Source organism: Maylandia zebra, linkage group LG19 (assembly GCF_041146795.1).
Source record: "Maylandia zebra isolate NMK-2024a linkage group LG19, Mzebra_GT3a, whole genome shotgun sequence".
NCBI lineage: Eukaryota > Metazoa > Chordata > Actinopteri > Cichliformes > Cichlidae > Maylandia > Maylandia zebra.
Window position 1 is genome coordinate 10,633,850 of NC_135185.1, and position 15,769 is coordinate 10,649,618.

The 15,769-nt window shown below is 46.9% G+C and overlaps 1 protein-coding gene across 5 annotated transcripts in view; it reads right to left on the bottom strand.

Moving 5' to 3' along the window:
* Positions 1 to 2,335: 2,335 nt before the first annotated feature.
* LOC101481705 (AT-rich interactive domain-containing protein 1B) overlaps positions 2,336 to 15,769 on the bottom strand; it is a 188,856-nt gene continuing 175,422 nt past the window's right edge. For 4 of the 5 annotated variants that reach the window (XM_076877232.1, XM_004566496.3, XM_076877231.1 and 1 more), the window contains 9 exons: positions 15,266 to 15,488; positions 11,378 to 11,519; positions 9,027 to 9,196; positions 8,032 to 8,164; positions 7,803 to 7,922; positions 7,617 to 7,692; positions 6,150 to 6,876; positions 5,725 to 5,855; positions 2,336 to 5,498 (listed from right to left, as the gene is read on the bottom strand). In XM_076877232.1, the coding sequence (XP_076733347.1) occupies positions 3,714 to 5,498; positions 5,725 to 5,855; positions 6,150 to 6,876; positions 7,617 to 7,692; positions 7,803 to 7,922; positions 8,032 to 8,164; positions 9,027 to 9,196; positions 11,378 to 11,519; positions 15,266 to 15,488 (3,507 nt within the window). In that variant the 3' untranslated portion in view covers positions 2,336 to 3,713. The remainder of the gene's footprint in view (positions 5,499 to 5,724; positions 5,856 to 6,149; positions 6,877 to 7,616; positions 7,693 to 7,802; positions 7,923 to 8,031; positions 8,165 to 9,026; positions 9,197 to 11,377; positions 11,520 to 15,265; positions 15,489 to 15,769) is intronic. The other variant, XM_076877230.1, reaches the window with a different exon arrangement.

The following is a 15,769-nucleotide window of genomic DNA, read 5'->3' on the forward strand; positions in this document are numbered from 1 at the left end:
AGAGGAAGTAACGACACTGGGGAGACACAAAAAAGAGAAAACACCAAACAAACTGTAGACTCTATTCAGTAAAAACTCAAACACCCTTGGATAGATGAGTGGCTGATGGTTTGTGTCCTTCTTGGAAACGCTGCAAGAGGACGCATTAAAGTCAGGGGGTACACAGAGTGCATCAGTCATGAGTTTCTGCTCCTAAAAGCACTTCTGATGATCGTGTTTGCACATGTGCATGTCTTCATTAACAGAGGAACCTTTATAACCTGTGATAATTAATGAAACACAGCAGATTAGCAGATTTCTGCAGAGAATAAGAAATTAGCTTTCCATCATTCGTCACAACATTATCATCTTTGATGTAAGCTTGAGACGTTTCTGTGGACTCGTAAAGTAAAAGCTTGTAAAGCTCAAGTTGTTTAAGGTCAAACACAAACTGTGAGTGTTTTAATGTGAAAAGCTTGAAAACAGGGGGAAGCACAGAGTGACTGTTCCTTATATTGTCGGACTAAACTATGATGATGATATGCACATATGTAAGGTTTTATGAGCTCAGTGTTCCTCCTCTGAGAGCAGATTAGAATGAATATAATTCCATCTCTAAAAATACTTTTTCAGATGCTACAAATCTAAATCCAGCTTAGTTCTTTGATTTGTGCTGGTTAATTTTGCACATTTTAATGAACTAATTCCAAAGCGAACTGTAAAATAAATGAAACCAAAATGAGTGAAACTGGTAATTATGGAGGCTTTCTGAAAGCGAGGGAGTAATGTGTATAACAGATGGGAAGCAGCAGCAAAGAGACGGGGTAGCTGTACCTCCCATGTTCCATTGATCTAAGTGTGCAGCACAAAAACAGAATATTTTTAATCACAATTAGCAGAGTTAACTAAGAAAATGGGTGTAAATAACTGAGCTAAACCCTGCATGGTGTCAACAGGCCTGATTTTCAGTGGCCGTGCAGCCACTGCTCGATAGATCTGTTTGGGCTATAACACCTTCATCCAGGACCTCAGTTGTGCTAAACAACAACGTGAAAGCACATAATGCCAGGACAAATATGAGAACTTAGCATTGTGTGTGTAGTGGAAAACAAACCACAATAAAGAATAAAGACAAACAGCTGTCTTTTCTCCACGGCTATGAGGAAACGTCCAGACGGAGTAATACAACTGTTCTCATGGCACCCAGTAGTACACTTTCTCCTTGATATTAATACTTATAAATACTTGTATGTTTACCGGATCAAGGCTGTGAGATGAAGTCTTTGGAGGACATTAGTTTGGCTTTGAGTCCAGTGAATCTGAGAGCTGGTGTTTCTGCAGCGCCTGAAGAGTGAGATGAGCCATGACACAATAAAATCTGACTCTAACTGAAGGGCGGGACTGATGCCAAGACCTGCGTTAGACACACAGCCCGAGAGCTGCTGTGATGTACAGTTTGTAACGTTGTCCAAGGAACAGTCAGCTTTCAGGAGAATCATCACATTCTGCTGTTTACTCTTCCCAACAGCAACTCATCACCGTGCTCACTTATACACTTTATTAGGGAAACATTGGATATTTTTGCATTAACACAAAGATGTAATCAGCCAATCATATGGCTGCACTTCACAGATGCTTTTGGGTGGTGGTGAGCTGCTGAGGTGTTTTGAATGTGGTGAGGTTTTTGGTGCCAGGCGGGCTGATCTGCTGGACTTTCCCAAACAACTATGGTTAAAATCCAGTGAGCAGCAGCTCTCCAGGAGAAAATCCTTGTTGATGTCAGAGGAGAACTGGAGCTACAATTCACACAGGCTCGCCAAAACTGGACAACAGATGATGGAACAACGTTTCGGGATCCGATGAGTCTTTCTCTGCTGCAACATTTGGATTAGAGTCAGAGTTCGGTGTAAACAACCAGAAGCATGGATCCATCCTGCCTCGTACCAACAGCTGATCATTACAAGGATAGGATGGTGGGGGTGTGACGATGTGGGGATATTTTCTCGGCACAGTTTGGGCCCCTGAGCACCAGCTGAGCATCATTAAAGCTCCACAGCCTACCCGAGCAACGTCCGTCCCTTTAGACCAGTCTACCATCTTCTACACACCAAGTCATGAAGCTCAAATCCTCTCGAACTGGTTTGTTGAGTTCACTGCACTCAAACGGCCTCCACAGCGTCCAGATCTCAATCCAACAGAATCAACGGGGGATTCTCGCTACGGATGCAAATGACAAATCTGCAGGAACTGTGAGACGCTACCATCTCAGCTTGGACCAAACTCTCAGATGTTTTCAGCACCTTTTTGAACCTGTGCCACGAAGGATCCGGATGCAGCCAATAAAAGACAGCCCACGTAAGCAGTTGATGTTTGTTTTATTGGCCTAAGATTGTCTGGACATAATGTAACGTCTCCAGTGCTTAACGATGTTCATCGTACATTTATTCGTGACATGTGCAGCACAGAGTATAAATGTGTATACTGAATAAAAGACAGGAGTCATATGAAAAAAGGCATTTTTTACAATGAGCTTTCAGGATGTTTTGATCTTTTCACGTGTTTTGTTTTCGAGCATCGTGTAGATTCAAAAATATGCCCACTGACATGAACGCAGGACGTGAACAAACAGAAAGATGTTCGGTTCCCTCGCATGGCGTCTCCACAGCCACCCCCTCACCCTGGCACTTCCACGTTTCATTACCAAAGCGATTGTTTTCTCAGCTATAATACAACGCATACAGGATTTTTTTCTTCTTTTTTTGTTGTTTTTGTGTGTTTTTTTTGAACGGTGAAACATCAGATACATCTGCCATGTTCAAATATTTGACCCCATTAACAAAATATGTATAATAACAATACCAAATTTACCAACAATAAAAGCATTTGTTATAATAGTCAGAAAGTCCCGTCTCCTGCTATGCTAGATAAAGACCGAAAGAATCGTGTGTACAACAGTTTATATACACGGTGATGAAAAAATACAGACATAACACAAGTGATCAGGAAACACAAAGTTCATCTGTGAAAGTCATTGAGGCTATGATTGATAAATTAGACGCTTCTCTGACGGATGCTCTTCTCTGATGTCGATTGGCTGGTGCAATGCTGCCTCCTCGTGGCCATGAGCGCACACTGCAGGTGTCAGAAGCTTTTACATCCTCTGGTTTTCAAAGGGACAACTTGCTCCAAGTCCTATTGCACAACGTATGTTCCAGCAATGGAGACGTTTCAGTTTAAAAACTCTGTGTTTTCTCTGTGTTTTTTTCCTCCACCGCTGTTGGCAAAAAGTTCAAACTACTGTACAGTGTCACATTTTAAATAAATACTCTCCATTAACAAAAAGTTGATGAGCATATTGGCGTTTATAAAACTGAAAAACATCTCATCGACTCTAAAGGAACCACAGAATCGAGCACCAAGATCTGGTGGCAGCTTTGGCTGAAAAAGTAAACAAAGGAAGAAAAGAAAATAATGCCAAACCAAACGCAGCAATCCGACACCAGCAGGTATTAAATATTTGTATTAAAACGAGCTTTCAAATCCCGACATCGCCCAGAAGCTATACATACATATATATATATGTATATATATATGTATATAGATAGAGACATTTTGTTTATGCAGATACTTCTTTTAAAAAAACACAAACATTTTCTGTCATTTTAATAAATAAAAATAGAAAAACCACAGAAATAGCCTCAGCGTGTGCCGCGCCAGTCCCGCCTCTCCTCATGTCATAACTTCCCCAAGTGAAACAGGACTTGGCAAATAATGGCGACCACTCCCACATTGAGCACCGAGGAGATGGAGATGTCTAATAATCTGCTTTCATACAGTACAAACTCTTTCTTGTTCTCTTGCACTTTGGCCATAGCCAGCAGGCCTTTAGCTGCTCTGCACATCATGTTTATACTGGGCGGGTCCATGGGAGGATGGCCCATGTGCAGCAGGCTGTGAGGGTTCTGCTGATACTGTGCCATGCTAACGCCGTCCTCCAAGAAAACTACCAGGTTACCCACGCTGCCCTTCTGCATGGCTATGGCACGCGCCGCTGTGGGGTCTCCCTGTGCCAGGTGGGAGAGCACAGCCACCGCCATCTCCCTGTACACCTGGGCCTTCCTCTGACCCACGTAGCGCACCAGGACCGTGAACAGTTTCTCCTGTCGGCTGAACGGCGGCGTCGCCAGCAGGAGGTCCAAGTTGCCCTCCTGGATGCTCAGCTTGCAGAGGCATTCCAGCACCAGCCTCTGGGGGGTGAGCTGGGAATGAGGTCCTGCCGACGGAAAGGGGTCCTGGGCTTCGGTTGAGGGGCAAACCATCCAGTGGAGGAGGCCGTCCAGGATGGGAAGGCAGATGGTATCTGGGTAAGTGGAGAGATCCAACTGGCCAGCGATGTTGGCCAGAGTGACCATGGCGTTCTCCCTGAGCAGACTCAGACACTCCCACCACCACTCGTCCTTACTGCTCGACAGCCCCCGCTCCTGCTGCTCGTCTCTTTGGAAGCTGGGAGGTAACCTGTTCCTCTCAGGGTGCACGTGGTGCAGCAGAAGCAGCCTGCCCAGCAGAAGAACCAGAGCAGGGTGGCGGGACATGTCCAAGTCATTCCCCGGGATAAAGGACAGACTCCGGACGATGTTGGAGACGCAGGTGCACCGCTTGGACAGCGAGTCCTGCCAGGCAGATGTGGTGGTGAGCGGAGCCTCGTCCAGGCAGCGTGGCTCATCCTCCAGCAAGGTGATGTGGTCCTCCTCCCCATCTGGGTGCACCCTGAAGGGGTAAGAGGGCAGAGAGCGCGCGGGATGGCCGTAAGCGAGGGCGTCAACGCGGGCGCACAGAACGTCGTCGATAGTCGCAGTGATGTGTTTCAGAGGTTGCTTCTTTTCGTGGTCCATCTTGCTCTCCTGTTTGCTCTCGTTTCTCCTGCCTTCATCCTCGGGCGCTTCGCTCCGGGGTTCGAAGTGTGTCTGAATGTGTGCCGTGGAGTCGCCTCCACCCGCCTGCCAGTGCAGCAGCCCGCTGGTAAACTCTGTGAGGTAACCGGACATGTCATCGGTCAGGTTCTCTTTGTGAACAATCTTGATGGGGAACTTGTCGTATTTGCTGGCTTGTTTGGGTTTATGCTCCGCCTCTGCTACGGGCCGATCCACGGTCTCTGCTTCACACTCTGCTGCCTCCTCTTCTTCTTCTTTTCCCTCCTTTTCACCATCTTCTCCACTCTTGTCCTCCCTGTTAACGCTCATGTTGGACTCCTCTGTTTCGCCGTTCACCTCGGCCGGCTCTGCAGCAACTGGTGTCACTTCCTCGGTGACGCCCTCGGCACGCTCCACCTGGGTCTCCTCGGCTTTAGAGAGCTCAGGCTGGTCAGGAGAGCCAGAATCCCGCTCAGGTCTTTCGTTCTGTGCAGACGCTGGGCTTGAGGACAGTTTCTTAGTCCCCACCTCAAACTCTTCCAGGATGCCAAAGATCTCAATCAAGCAACGGCGGAAGTACTCGACGATGAGCTCGAGGAATCCAGGCAACTGGACAGAGAAAAATAAAACGTGATCAATGCTGAGCAGAAAGAAGTCAGACGAGCTATCAAGTAGTCCCAGACTCTGAATACGAGCCAAGAATTTTTAAGTAGATATAATACTGCAAAACCTCAGAGGTGCATAACTAACTTGACTCTCGTGGAGTTTTATTGCAAAAGAAAAACAGGATCTAGATGATGATAAAGACAGGCTCTGTTCTGTGGGTTGGTTTTACCTGGGAGAGGTTAAAGGAGGCCACTGTGCTGTCATCGTACAGCAGGATATTGATGGTATCTAGCGCCCACGTGCTCTCTGCCAGCAGGCCAGACTTCAGAGACATCATCACGCGCCAGGCCTCAGGCGTTCCTGGGATTAAAACAGTGGGATTTTTGGAACCAGGAAGAAAAAAAAAACTGGCAATCAAACGTCCTGAAGATGAGAGGGACGCTAACCAAAGTAGATGGTTGTAATTTCTTTGATAAAATTTGGCTCATGTTGTGCTACCGTTAGCTGACAATGAGCTGCACCAGTGCAGCGATAGGGGAGCTAAAACACCGTTTCTTTTACAGCTGGAAAACACGGGAAACTTCCACCGGAGAAGAACCAGGTTTAAACAAGCTGCAAATATGCTGCTGCTGAGAACCTAAAAAACGATCTTACCACTGTCCTTGGATGTTAGCTTGCGTCGAGGCTTGAGAATCGGCAGGGTGCCCTCCACTGAACCCGGTGGGTAGTTGAGGTCCCTCCTCAGATTAGGAGGAAACTGCCCGATGGGTCCACCGCCCTGCGATCCCATCATGGCCAGGCCGGGTTTAGGCATCTTCATGGGGGACATGAATGGCGCTTTGCTGGGCGACATTCGAGAGTCCATGGAGCGCTGGAAGGCCCCTGGGCTCGGCGCTCTGGGCAGGTGGTTGGCCATGGACGGGGAGTTGGAATAAGACGACGGCTGACGCGAGGACAGGGGGGGCATGCCGCCTGATGATGACATGTACGGAGACTGACGGTGCCACTGCTCCGGCCCGGGCCGCCCGTCCATGTCGTCTCTGCCTATCGAGCCGTACGGGGGCATTTGTGATCCCGGCCTGCTGGGGTAGGGGTAGCCGAGGTCTGTCCTCGAAGGCCACATGTTGGGCCCGTCGGCAGCGTGATTAGGAGGGGGCCCCCCACCCAGCATACTGTGCTGGCTCTGGCCCGAGGGGGCCATACGGTCGCGGGGGTACGGGTAGGGGAACTGTCCCTGGAGCGGTCTGTGTTCAGAGTAACCGCTGCCGTAGTGGTTGTACATGTCCGGCTGCTGGTTGGTGTACTGCATGGCGTACATGTCGCCCTCGTGTCTCTTGGGCGGGGGGCCGTACATTCCATCCAGCGGACGCTTGTAGCCCTGCTGAAGCAACGGGGGAGATCGTTAGCGACGACGCTTAACAAAAAGCAATCACACGATGAAAACATGCTTCCATGAGACGTGCACACAAAGCTCACGAGAGCATCCATTTTTCTTCACATCCACCTGTCAGTGGGCGAGAGGTGAGGCGCGTGGCTCGTACTTCCATTACCATAATTATTTTACCGCGATGCTCCATTACACCTCCAGCCGGGAGCTCCGCCGATCTATCAAAGACTCAGAAATATTCTGAGTTGTGAACTAAATCTGAAACCACGCTCGTGTGGCAGAAACGCAGCAGGACGCTGCAAAAACACGCGATGGCTTCTGCTCAGAGCGGTCACCTAATGGCCAATTACCTCACACTATTTTCCTCCGAGACACAAAGAAACAGTTCTACTCGATACCATAATTACGTGGCTAATAATCTTCAGTTTGACAAATGACGTGCGAGAGAGGACCATTGATTGGCCCATTCATGAGGGTCATTATTAGGACTCAAAACAAGCAATCATCGCTCTGCTTTACTTCATTCTGATGGTTCAAAAAAGCAGAAATTGATTGTGATCACAATGACAACAAGAAACAACCACAGTCACAAAACACATCCCACCCACTGTGCTGTTATCTTATTAATTTATTATCTCTGGGCTGAGATTTGACACTCTAATCAAACGTCTTGTTTACAGCAGGTATGATTACGGTAAAGCTCTGACTGAGAGCGCCGTGACGAGCTGTCTCACCTGCTGCTGTGGGTACATCCCAGATGGATGCATCCCGTACGGCATGCTGGAATACTGCTGACCGTAGCCGTCGTGTCTGAAGCAGAGGACAGAGGGGAAAGAGAGTATCACTCACTGATTGTTACAGAGCACAGGCCTCCAGAGAGGCACGCACACTCTGCTGGAGACACGTACGAGAGCGCTGACCTGTGCTGTGAGGAGTATCTGCTGGGCGAGTACATGCTGCCCTCACTGTTGGAAGGTCCCATGTTGGTCTGACTCCCAGGGGGGCCCATGGTCCCCTCCATCCCCATCATATGGTCCGGCCTAAAGACAGCAGGACATGCTTTACTGATGCTGTGCAGTACACCACGCCTCGACGTTCAGGACAGAATAAATAAGAGGAAACTGATTCCCCCACTTTGTGTTTTTTTACCTCCTGTCGTAGCCCGGCCCGTACGGGTACTGTGACCTTTGGCTCATGCTCAGGGCTGATGGGGGTCGACCATACATGTCCTGCATACCGCTTCCAGGCATCTGGGCTGGAATATAAGGATCGGCTCCTGCCACTGTGGAGGAAGGAAAGCAAAGACCTTAGACTGGACCTAATAATCTAAATTGTATGAACGCGTTAAAGAACAAGGAGGGGAAATGGTTTCATTCTCCTGGAAATATCCAACAGCATCTAAATGTGCATTTCTGAATGCACGAACCATGTTTCTGCTGACCAGCAGGTGGCAGCATGCCTCTATGAATATTCTGCACTTTGCATGATTAAACCTATTGTTCTGAGTTGTTATGCAGCTATCATCCACCATATTATTCATTCAGACTCCATTCTCGCCAGCCTTCAGAGGAGCCGCCATTCTTTCTAAAACTCCCGTTTGTTCTGAAAACCAAACCGCACGAGTTGGTCGAAGCAGGTGCTTCACAGCGGGGGGAAGGATGAAAGGTTGGAAACAAGGGGATGAAAAGGAGGAACAAAGTTAGGATGAGACGCAGACTAAGCTACAAGAACTTAAAACGAGCTGGTGTGTTTTGGATAAAGCGACAAACAGTTCTCATTTCGATTCATACTTCTAGTAGGAAAACACACACACACACACACACACACACACACACACACACACACACACACACACACACACACACACACACACATCTGTCCTGATGTGAGATGACACAGTGACAAGATAATGAATTAGACCACTGAAACAGATGAAAGCCCACTGTCTTTGGGATACACGATTCACTGAAATGAAAGCTTTTGCACAGTTTAAAGATGAAGTTGAGAACGACCCCCCTAATTTGTCGTACCTGTGGATTAAATGAATCTCAGAACAACGCTGTTCCCTCAAAGTTCAATTAAGGACAATAAAAATGGAGAATCGGGTTTGGGTGAAGGTTTATTACTGCATGTGTCTCACTCACTCTTCCTCATCCCGGCGAAGGGGTCCTTGGCATCGTACTGCATCCTCATCATCATGTCAGGAATGCTGAGGCCCTGCTGGTACGTAGCCGAGGGGGGCAGGGCGGGAGTCCGCTTCTGGAAGGCCGGGTCGCTCACCTCTGAGAAGGGGTCCTGCACGCTCACACTGCTCCTGGAAGTGAGGGGGGATGAGAGGCACCGACACAACACACTGAATGCTTGGATACAAAAATAATAAAGTTGTCAGTTTCATTTTTTAAGAGCGGGAGTCAATCATGACATATACTATTTGGTCATTTTATTATTTGAGCCGCTCCTCGTGTATTTTTTAATTTTTCCTTTGAAAATAGGAAAAAGGTGCAGAGATGTACTGAAACGTGCAGACATACACAGAAATGCAGAATATGAAACAGTTTGCACATTTCTAACGGTCATCATTTGGTGTGAGCGCTTTTATCCTTCAGCACAGACTCAACTCTCTCTCAGGTGGGTTCTCCAGGATGTTTTAAGCTCTTCTTTGGATGTTTCTGCCTTTTGTTCTCTATCAGGATGATCCCACACTGCCCAAGTAATGCTGAGGTCTGGGCTCTGGGGACACTGATGGTGTTCCCCTGTGTGCCTCACTGCCATGCTCTCCACATGTTACTCCATGGTGGATCAAAATCTGATGGTACTTTTCTGCATTCATGACAAGATCCCAGCACCACTGGCTGAAATGCAGCTCAACCCCCCACCCTGCTTCACAGATGGCTGCAGACTCACTGTTGGACCTCCCCCTGACCTCCTTGTACATACTGACCATGATTTGAACCAAACCTTTTCAAATTTATATTCCTCACACCGTCACACCCATTGCTCTGATTTTCAGTCCAGTTCTTGTGTAATTTAATACCTCAGTCTTGGCTTCTTGACAGCTGTCCTTCGACTGAGATCATTTCTGCTGAAGCTTCAGTGAACAGCAGATGGATCAGCTGAAGGTCCAAATACATCTTTCAGGTCCTGAATCAGGTCTTTACTTTTTTCCTGATTCTTGTTCAGTTTCCTCAAATTTTTTTCTGAGATAAGCCAGCTCTTCAGCTCACAGCTATTGAGCTATTTTGTTGGTACAAAAATACTATTTCATGTCAAAGTGTGTTATCTTGGGTACTTTTCACAGATTCAAGTGAGGACAGTAAAGAAATGAGACCAAATGTTTTTGTGACATGAAGAGATCATCTAAAATAGTCTCTTTGCTAGGTTGTCTGTTATGTGTAGAGACAACACAGTTTCATCTGCAAGGAGCTTTTGTATGCATGAATGACTCAGAGGTCAGAGTTATGCAGCTGAACTAACAAAAACATTGCTTTAAAAACAAACAGGTACGAGGCCTGGATTGAAAACGAGTGAAAAAGCCGCCAATGTCAAAAAAATAAAAACAATCTGAAAGACCTTCAGAGAACTCAGGACCACGTTACAAATGACAAGAAAGTCTGCTCCATGGAAACGAAGCAGAAAGAAATAATGGGCGGCTCAGGACACAGAACAACACAAAATCAACATTTAATTTGAAAAAACTTTTTTTAGGTTTTTAATGTGGAAACAAGGACAGGTAGGTCGCACGCAGCCATCGATGTGTCACATTCAGGACTGTGAAACAGGAACTCGGAGACTCAACAACAAAACTGTTTTATTTTGTGTGAATAAATCGAGTCGATTACTTTTTGTTGGCTTTTGTTGACTTGACTGGGAGGCCTGTGAGGAGGCTGTGGGGGACATGCTTTTTATATTAGATTAAAACACATTAATTAACTGTCCAGCGTGTCCCAGTGTGGCCCTGAAGGAAACGGAGTTTGACAGCCCCGCTGTGATGCGCACGAAAAAACCTTAAATTTAAATGTGACAAGAGGCCGTCAGTCAACTGTGTGCAAAATAAAACCTTTGATCTAAAATAGGAAGCATAATAATGACATCCAGGTAAAGAGCTCAAACACACACTCTCCCATCACCGATTAAACAGTGCTTCTCTCAGGCTCAGCAAACGTGATTGTTGCTGTTTCTAATTAAAACCAGCAGAGATGAAGGCGTGCGACTCGAATCGTCACATAAAGAGCAGAAAGAACCAAATCACACATCCCAGTCTCACCTAAACATAGCAGCACACTGAGAGCATCCCCTTTTATTTCAAGCTCGCTCCACTACGCTGTTGTTTAATTTTAGAGACAATGTTCACACTTTTGGATACCACACATCAACAAACAGACTGCTGACACACAAACGATATCACACAAACACACAACTTATTTAGAGAAAATGAGTCAGCAGCACACGTCAGTAAATGCAGCACCAGGAGCATCATGCATGCGTCTGTGTGTACCTGTTGGGGGGCAGTGGTGTGACCTGTCCCAGGGGGGTGGTGGCAGGTGTGGGGGGCTTCAGGTCCCCCGCTGCCTCTGCTGTAGAGCTGCTGCCAGAGGACTGAGGTGTCTGTGGGCCCTGGAGGGAGCCGCCTGAATGAGCTGGGAGACACAAGTAGGAGTATTAGTTCTGTATCATAAGAACACGATGACACTGTTGGTCTTCCACAAGTCTTCAGATACGATCTGAAGGTTGAGTTAGAGCTGGTTTTACTGCAGCGATGTGCCGTAATAGGGAGATACCTTTGGGTTTAAGGCCAAAGCACTCGCAGCGATGCCCTACACGAGACGTGAGCCTACAGGAGGCGAGCGGAGGAAGAGGAGGCAGGAGGAAGAGGGAAGGATGCCTCCACTCACAGACCTGTTCTTAATGTGAAAGCTGTCTGAAGACGGTTTAGCTGGATTTTTTTGTCTTTGTGTGCCATCGACTTCAAGTGGCGAGCTAAGCTCGAGGCCACAGATGTATCAGATGTAAAATTAAACAGCCAATGTGATGGAATCATGACATGTTCAAGCTAACGCTTCAGAAAGCTTGAGGTTTCACACAGAAACTCTGGGGTTAAGAGCGGGTTAGTGCAAACTTTTGTTATGACACCTAAACTCCTGATGATGAGGAAATCAGAAGAAATTTGAACCCCCAGCCCGATAAAAGCAACGGATCCAAATTCCCAGGAGCAGGTTTAACAGAAGACGTGGACCGTTCCAGTGAAATCATGACAAAGACGGAGACAGAGAGAATATGAAAGTGTCCTAATGAGCATTTAGTGTAAGAAGCCTTTCTCTCGAATATCCTGAGTGGCCTTTCCCTGCACCACACGTTTCCATAGAAAGACTTAAGCTTTAAAAATTCATGCTAATTCTGAATTATTCAATGATACCCTCTGCCTCTACATCACAGGAGACGGAGAGAAGGAGAGCGAGACAGGGAGAGATGGTTATCCCATGATTATGAGCAGGAGGTAGGAGGGGGCAAAGAGGGGTCAGCGAGCATTAGGGATTCTTCACTTCCTGGGATATCCCGGCGTCAAACGGAAAGCACGCGTGGGGAAGTGCAAACAATTGCGGGGTCAGTCGGGGCTAAGAGGTTTACCATTCTAAGAGCGGCAGCGGTGGGGGTGGTGGCGGTATGAGGACGGAGGACAGCGTGAACTTAAGTGCCCTCTGCTCGTCTTTTAGAGCAAGACGTAAGGGGGGAAAAAGTGTGTGTGGCTGTTTGATGTGTGCGCACACAAAAGCGTGTGTGTCAGCGGGTGACATAATCCAGAGGGGTGGCAGCGGTTAAGGGGGAGGGTGGGGGTGGGGTGGAGAAGGGGGGAAAAAAGTCAGTCAGCTGAGCTGTTTTGTGAATGAAAGGTGACGGCGAGGTCGGGTTTGTTTACGTTCTACATTCCAGCCCTCATTAATCACTCCCCACACCCCACCGCCACTCACCCCCACCCGCCCTGCTGGACACGCTCCCTCAGTGACATCACTGGGCTGTCAGTCTATATATAGGCTGGCAGGGAGTCAGTGGGGCAGTTCAAAGCGCACAGAGGCAGAGAGCGCATTAACACCGAGCAACATGAAGGACAAAAACGGGAGGTTTTCCTGGCGTGTGCACGCGCGATACGCACTTCTTTTCATAACACAATTTTCCCTTTTTATGTGCAAGTGCAGTAATTAAAAAGTCTTTTTGCAAATTTATAAATACAAAGGTAATTATGCATATTCAGTCTGCTTCTTAAACATCAAACATTATTGCACGATGGTTAAATTTATTACGTTTCTTTCACTTAAATTAAACTTTGTCTATATTACAAACTGCAAACATTTCATTCTATTCATAGTTTTCAAAACAGGGAAAAATGAAAAATGCCTTGAGTGCATCACTGAGTGGATATTTAATCATAAAACAACCAAAGTGAGCCCTGCAGGGCAAAGACGAACCGCAAAGTTAGTGTCTACAGGAGATCACTCTGTTTTTTAAAGGTAAAGCTAATCAGAGGGCAAGCTTGCCCACTGCCACATTTAATGAAATAAAACAGATAAAAACAGAATTAAATGCTAAAAAAAAACTCTTTCATTTTCTTTCTTTTCTAATAGTAAAGTTGTTCATTAAATACACAGATGTGAGCTGGATTGTAACATAAATTGGGGGCTCGTCCGGGCTCCTTTCTGGGAGTTTTTTCGAGGATGAACGATGGCTGACGACAGGTGTTCACAAACTCTCTGCAGTGTGTGGCTGTGCTTGTTTTGCTCGTCTGTTATCCTGGGTGTGGGTCTCACGGTCCTATGATCACTGCAGTTTCAGGGGTATGAGTCTGGCTTGGTATATGAGAGGTCCTGAGTCCTGGATGTGTTCTGCCTCTCTGCTGCTGGTTGGAGTGCAACAGTCTTTGGGCGTTACCTACACCTGACAGGTTTGGGGTAAAGGTCATCTGTGGTTGGCTCCTTTTGCTCTACTGGCTGCTGTTTTCATCTTGATATTTAGAAACAATGTATCCAAAAACTCTGGCGTCACTCTTTGTTTCATGTTGTTGCTTATGGTTCATAACACATTAGGTCAAAGTAAAAAAAACAAAGCATGAACAAAAGAAAACTGACTATCAAAGTAAAACAGGACATGAACAAATGACCAATACTGAAAATGAAACATAAAAATCAAATCCTAACCATGAAGGAGATGATTCAGGAGGAACACGGATGGACATGATATAAAGACAGAGGTGAAGGAAAACAGGGAAACACCGAGGAGAGAAAAAAATGCAACGACAGAATCAGACTCAGCAACACGATTGTAAAAGTGAAACTCAAATTAGAAACACATGCTTTACTGTAGTCTGAGTGCACTGTGGGCACACTGCTGCACAGACACGTCTCTTGGTCTTCAGAATCGCAGTGCTAGCTGCAGATGCGGCTCTCCACCCACTCTGATGGTGGTGCAGGAGTGTCGTAGCGTGAGCAGTTCACAGTCGAGTGCTGCATACCCAAAAGCCAACCTAAACGTCACGAGCGTCGACCTCTTCGCGTTTTACCTTACAGACTGCATCTCAGATGACGTGCACCATCAGCTGGCAAAATGAGTTTGTGTAAAAACTGAGATGTTTAAATCCCCTCGAATAGATGAGAAGGCACTGAATTATGAATTGTAAAACTTTTACGTGAACTTCTCGCATGTGCATGCATGCATGCGTGTGTGTGTGTGTGTATGCAAATGATGGCTGGTGCTCTTTTCCACCCACCAGGAAAAGCAATCTCTGGCGTCGCAGGCGGGTGAAGTGCTCCAATGTTCTATTTAAAAGCAAGGGTCACTTTTCTCATCTCCGCTGCAAATTAGAGACGTGACTCCTTCTCTCTCCCGTCCTCGTCCTCCCGTTGTAATTGTGCGCAGAGGCACATGGCTCCAACAGGTAATTCGCACAAACAAAAAGCAACCTTTTGTGTTGTGCTAGTGCACCAAAACAATATTACTTAACCTTCCGACGCAGGGTAATCAAATAAAGGCGAGGCTCCGCGTGGAGGCACAAGTGGTGATCATATCTCGCTCACCTCTATTAAACCAAGACTCATCTCACCAAAGCAGTGTTAATGTTCACTCATCTCTGCGGGGTTCCAGTTGTGTACGTGTAATCAGGGCGTAATGTTGAGCGCTATTTCTAATTTTAAATGTAATCCTAACTGTAATCTAATATTCACTGCTATCGGAGGGTCGTTAAGGAGTCAGATTCTTAGACTTATAAAAGCATCCAATCTTCTAAATGTATACTTCAGATTTCTGCCATTCAGCACGGCTACAGAGGAAGGTATGAGTCTCTGCACCCCCCATGCTGACAGACTGGAGGCTGAGGCAGTGTGTTATCAGGACTTACCAGGTGAAGGCGGCTGGATCTTGACCTGCTTCCTGTTGTCCCCTCCAGCCATGCTGCTGCTACTGCTGCTGTTGTCCGCTGGCGGGTCTTCTCCCCTCTCCATCTTGCACTCGTAGGCAAACAGATACTGGATGTACTGCTTCTTCAGCGAGCTGGCGGTGCTGCTGGATGTACCCACGTTCAGGGTGCTGGACAGCTCACGCCACTTCTTGTTCTTGTTTACCTGAGTCAGAGAACAACACGATGTTAGGAAGCGAAATGATTGGCACAGATCGTAACAACTGAGATAATTTCTCGGCGCCATCCTGGTAGTATCAGCTGCACACTTATAATTTCGCCTGGAGAATGGGCGATCACATCCTGCTAATCTAATCAGAATAATCAACCCCGCGGCTCAGCGCTCCGTGTTTGCAGGAGTCGCAGGTCACTTGCAGATAATTTTCACGTTGTACGTTTTAATGTAAAAGCGAAAAAATGCACTGTGTTACACAAGAGAAGAGTATG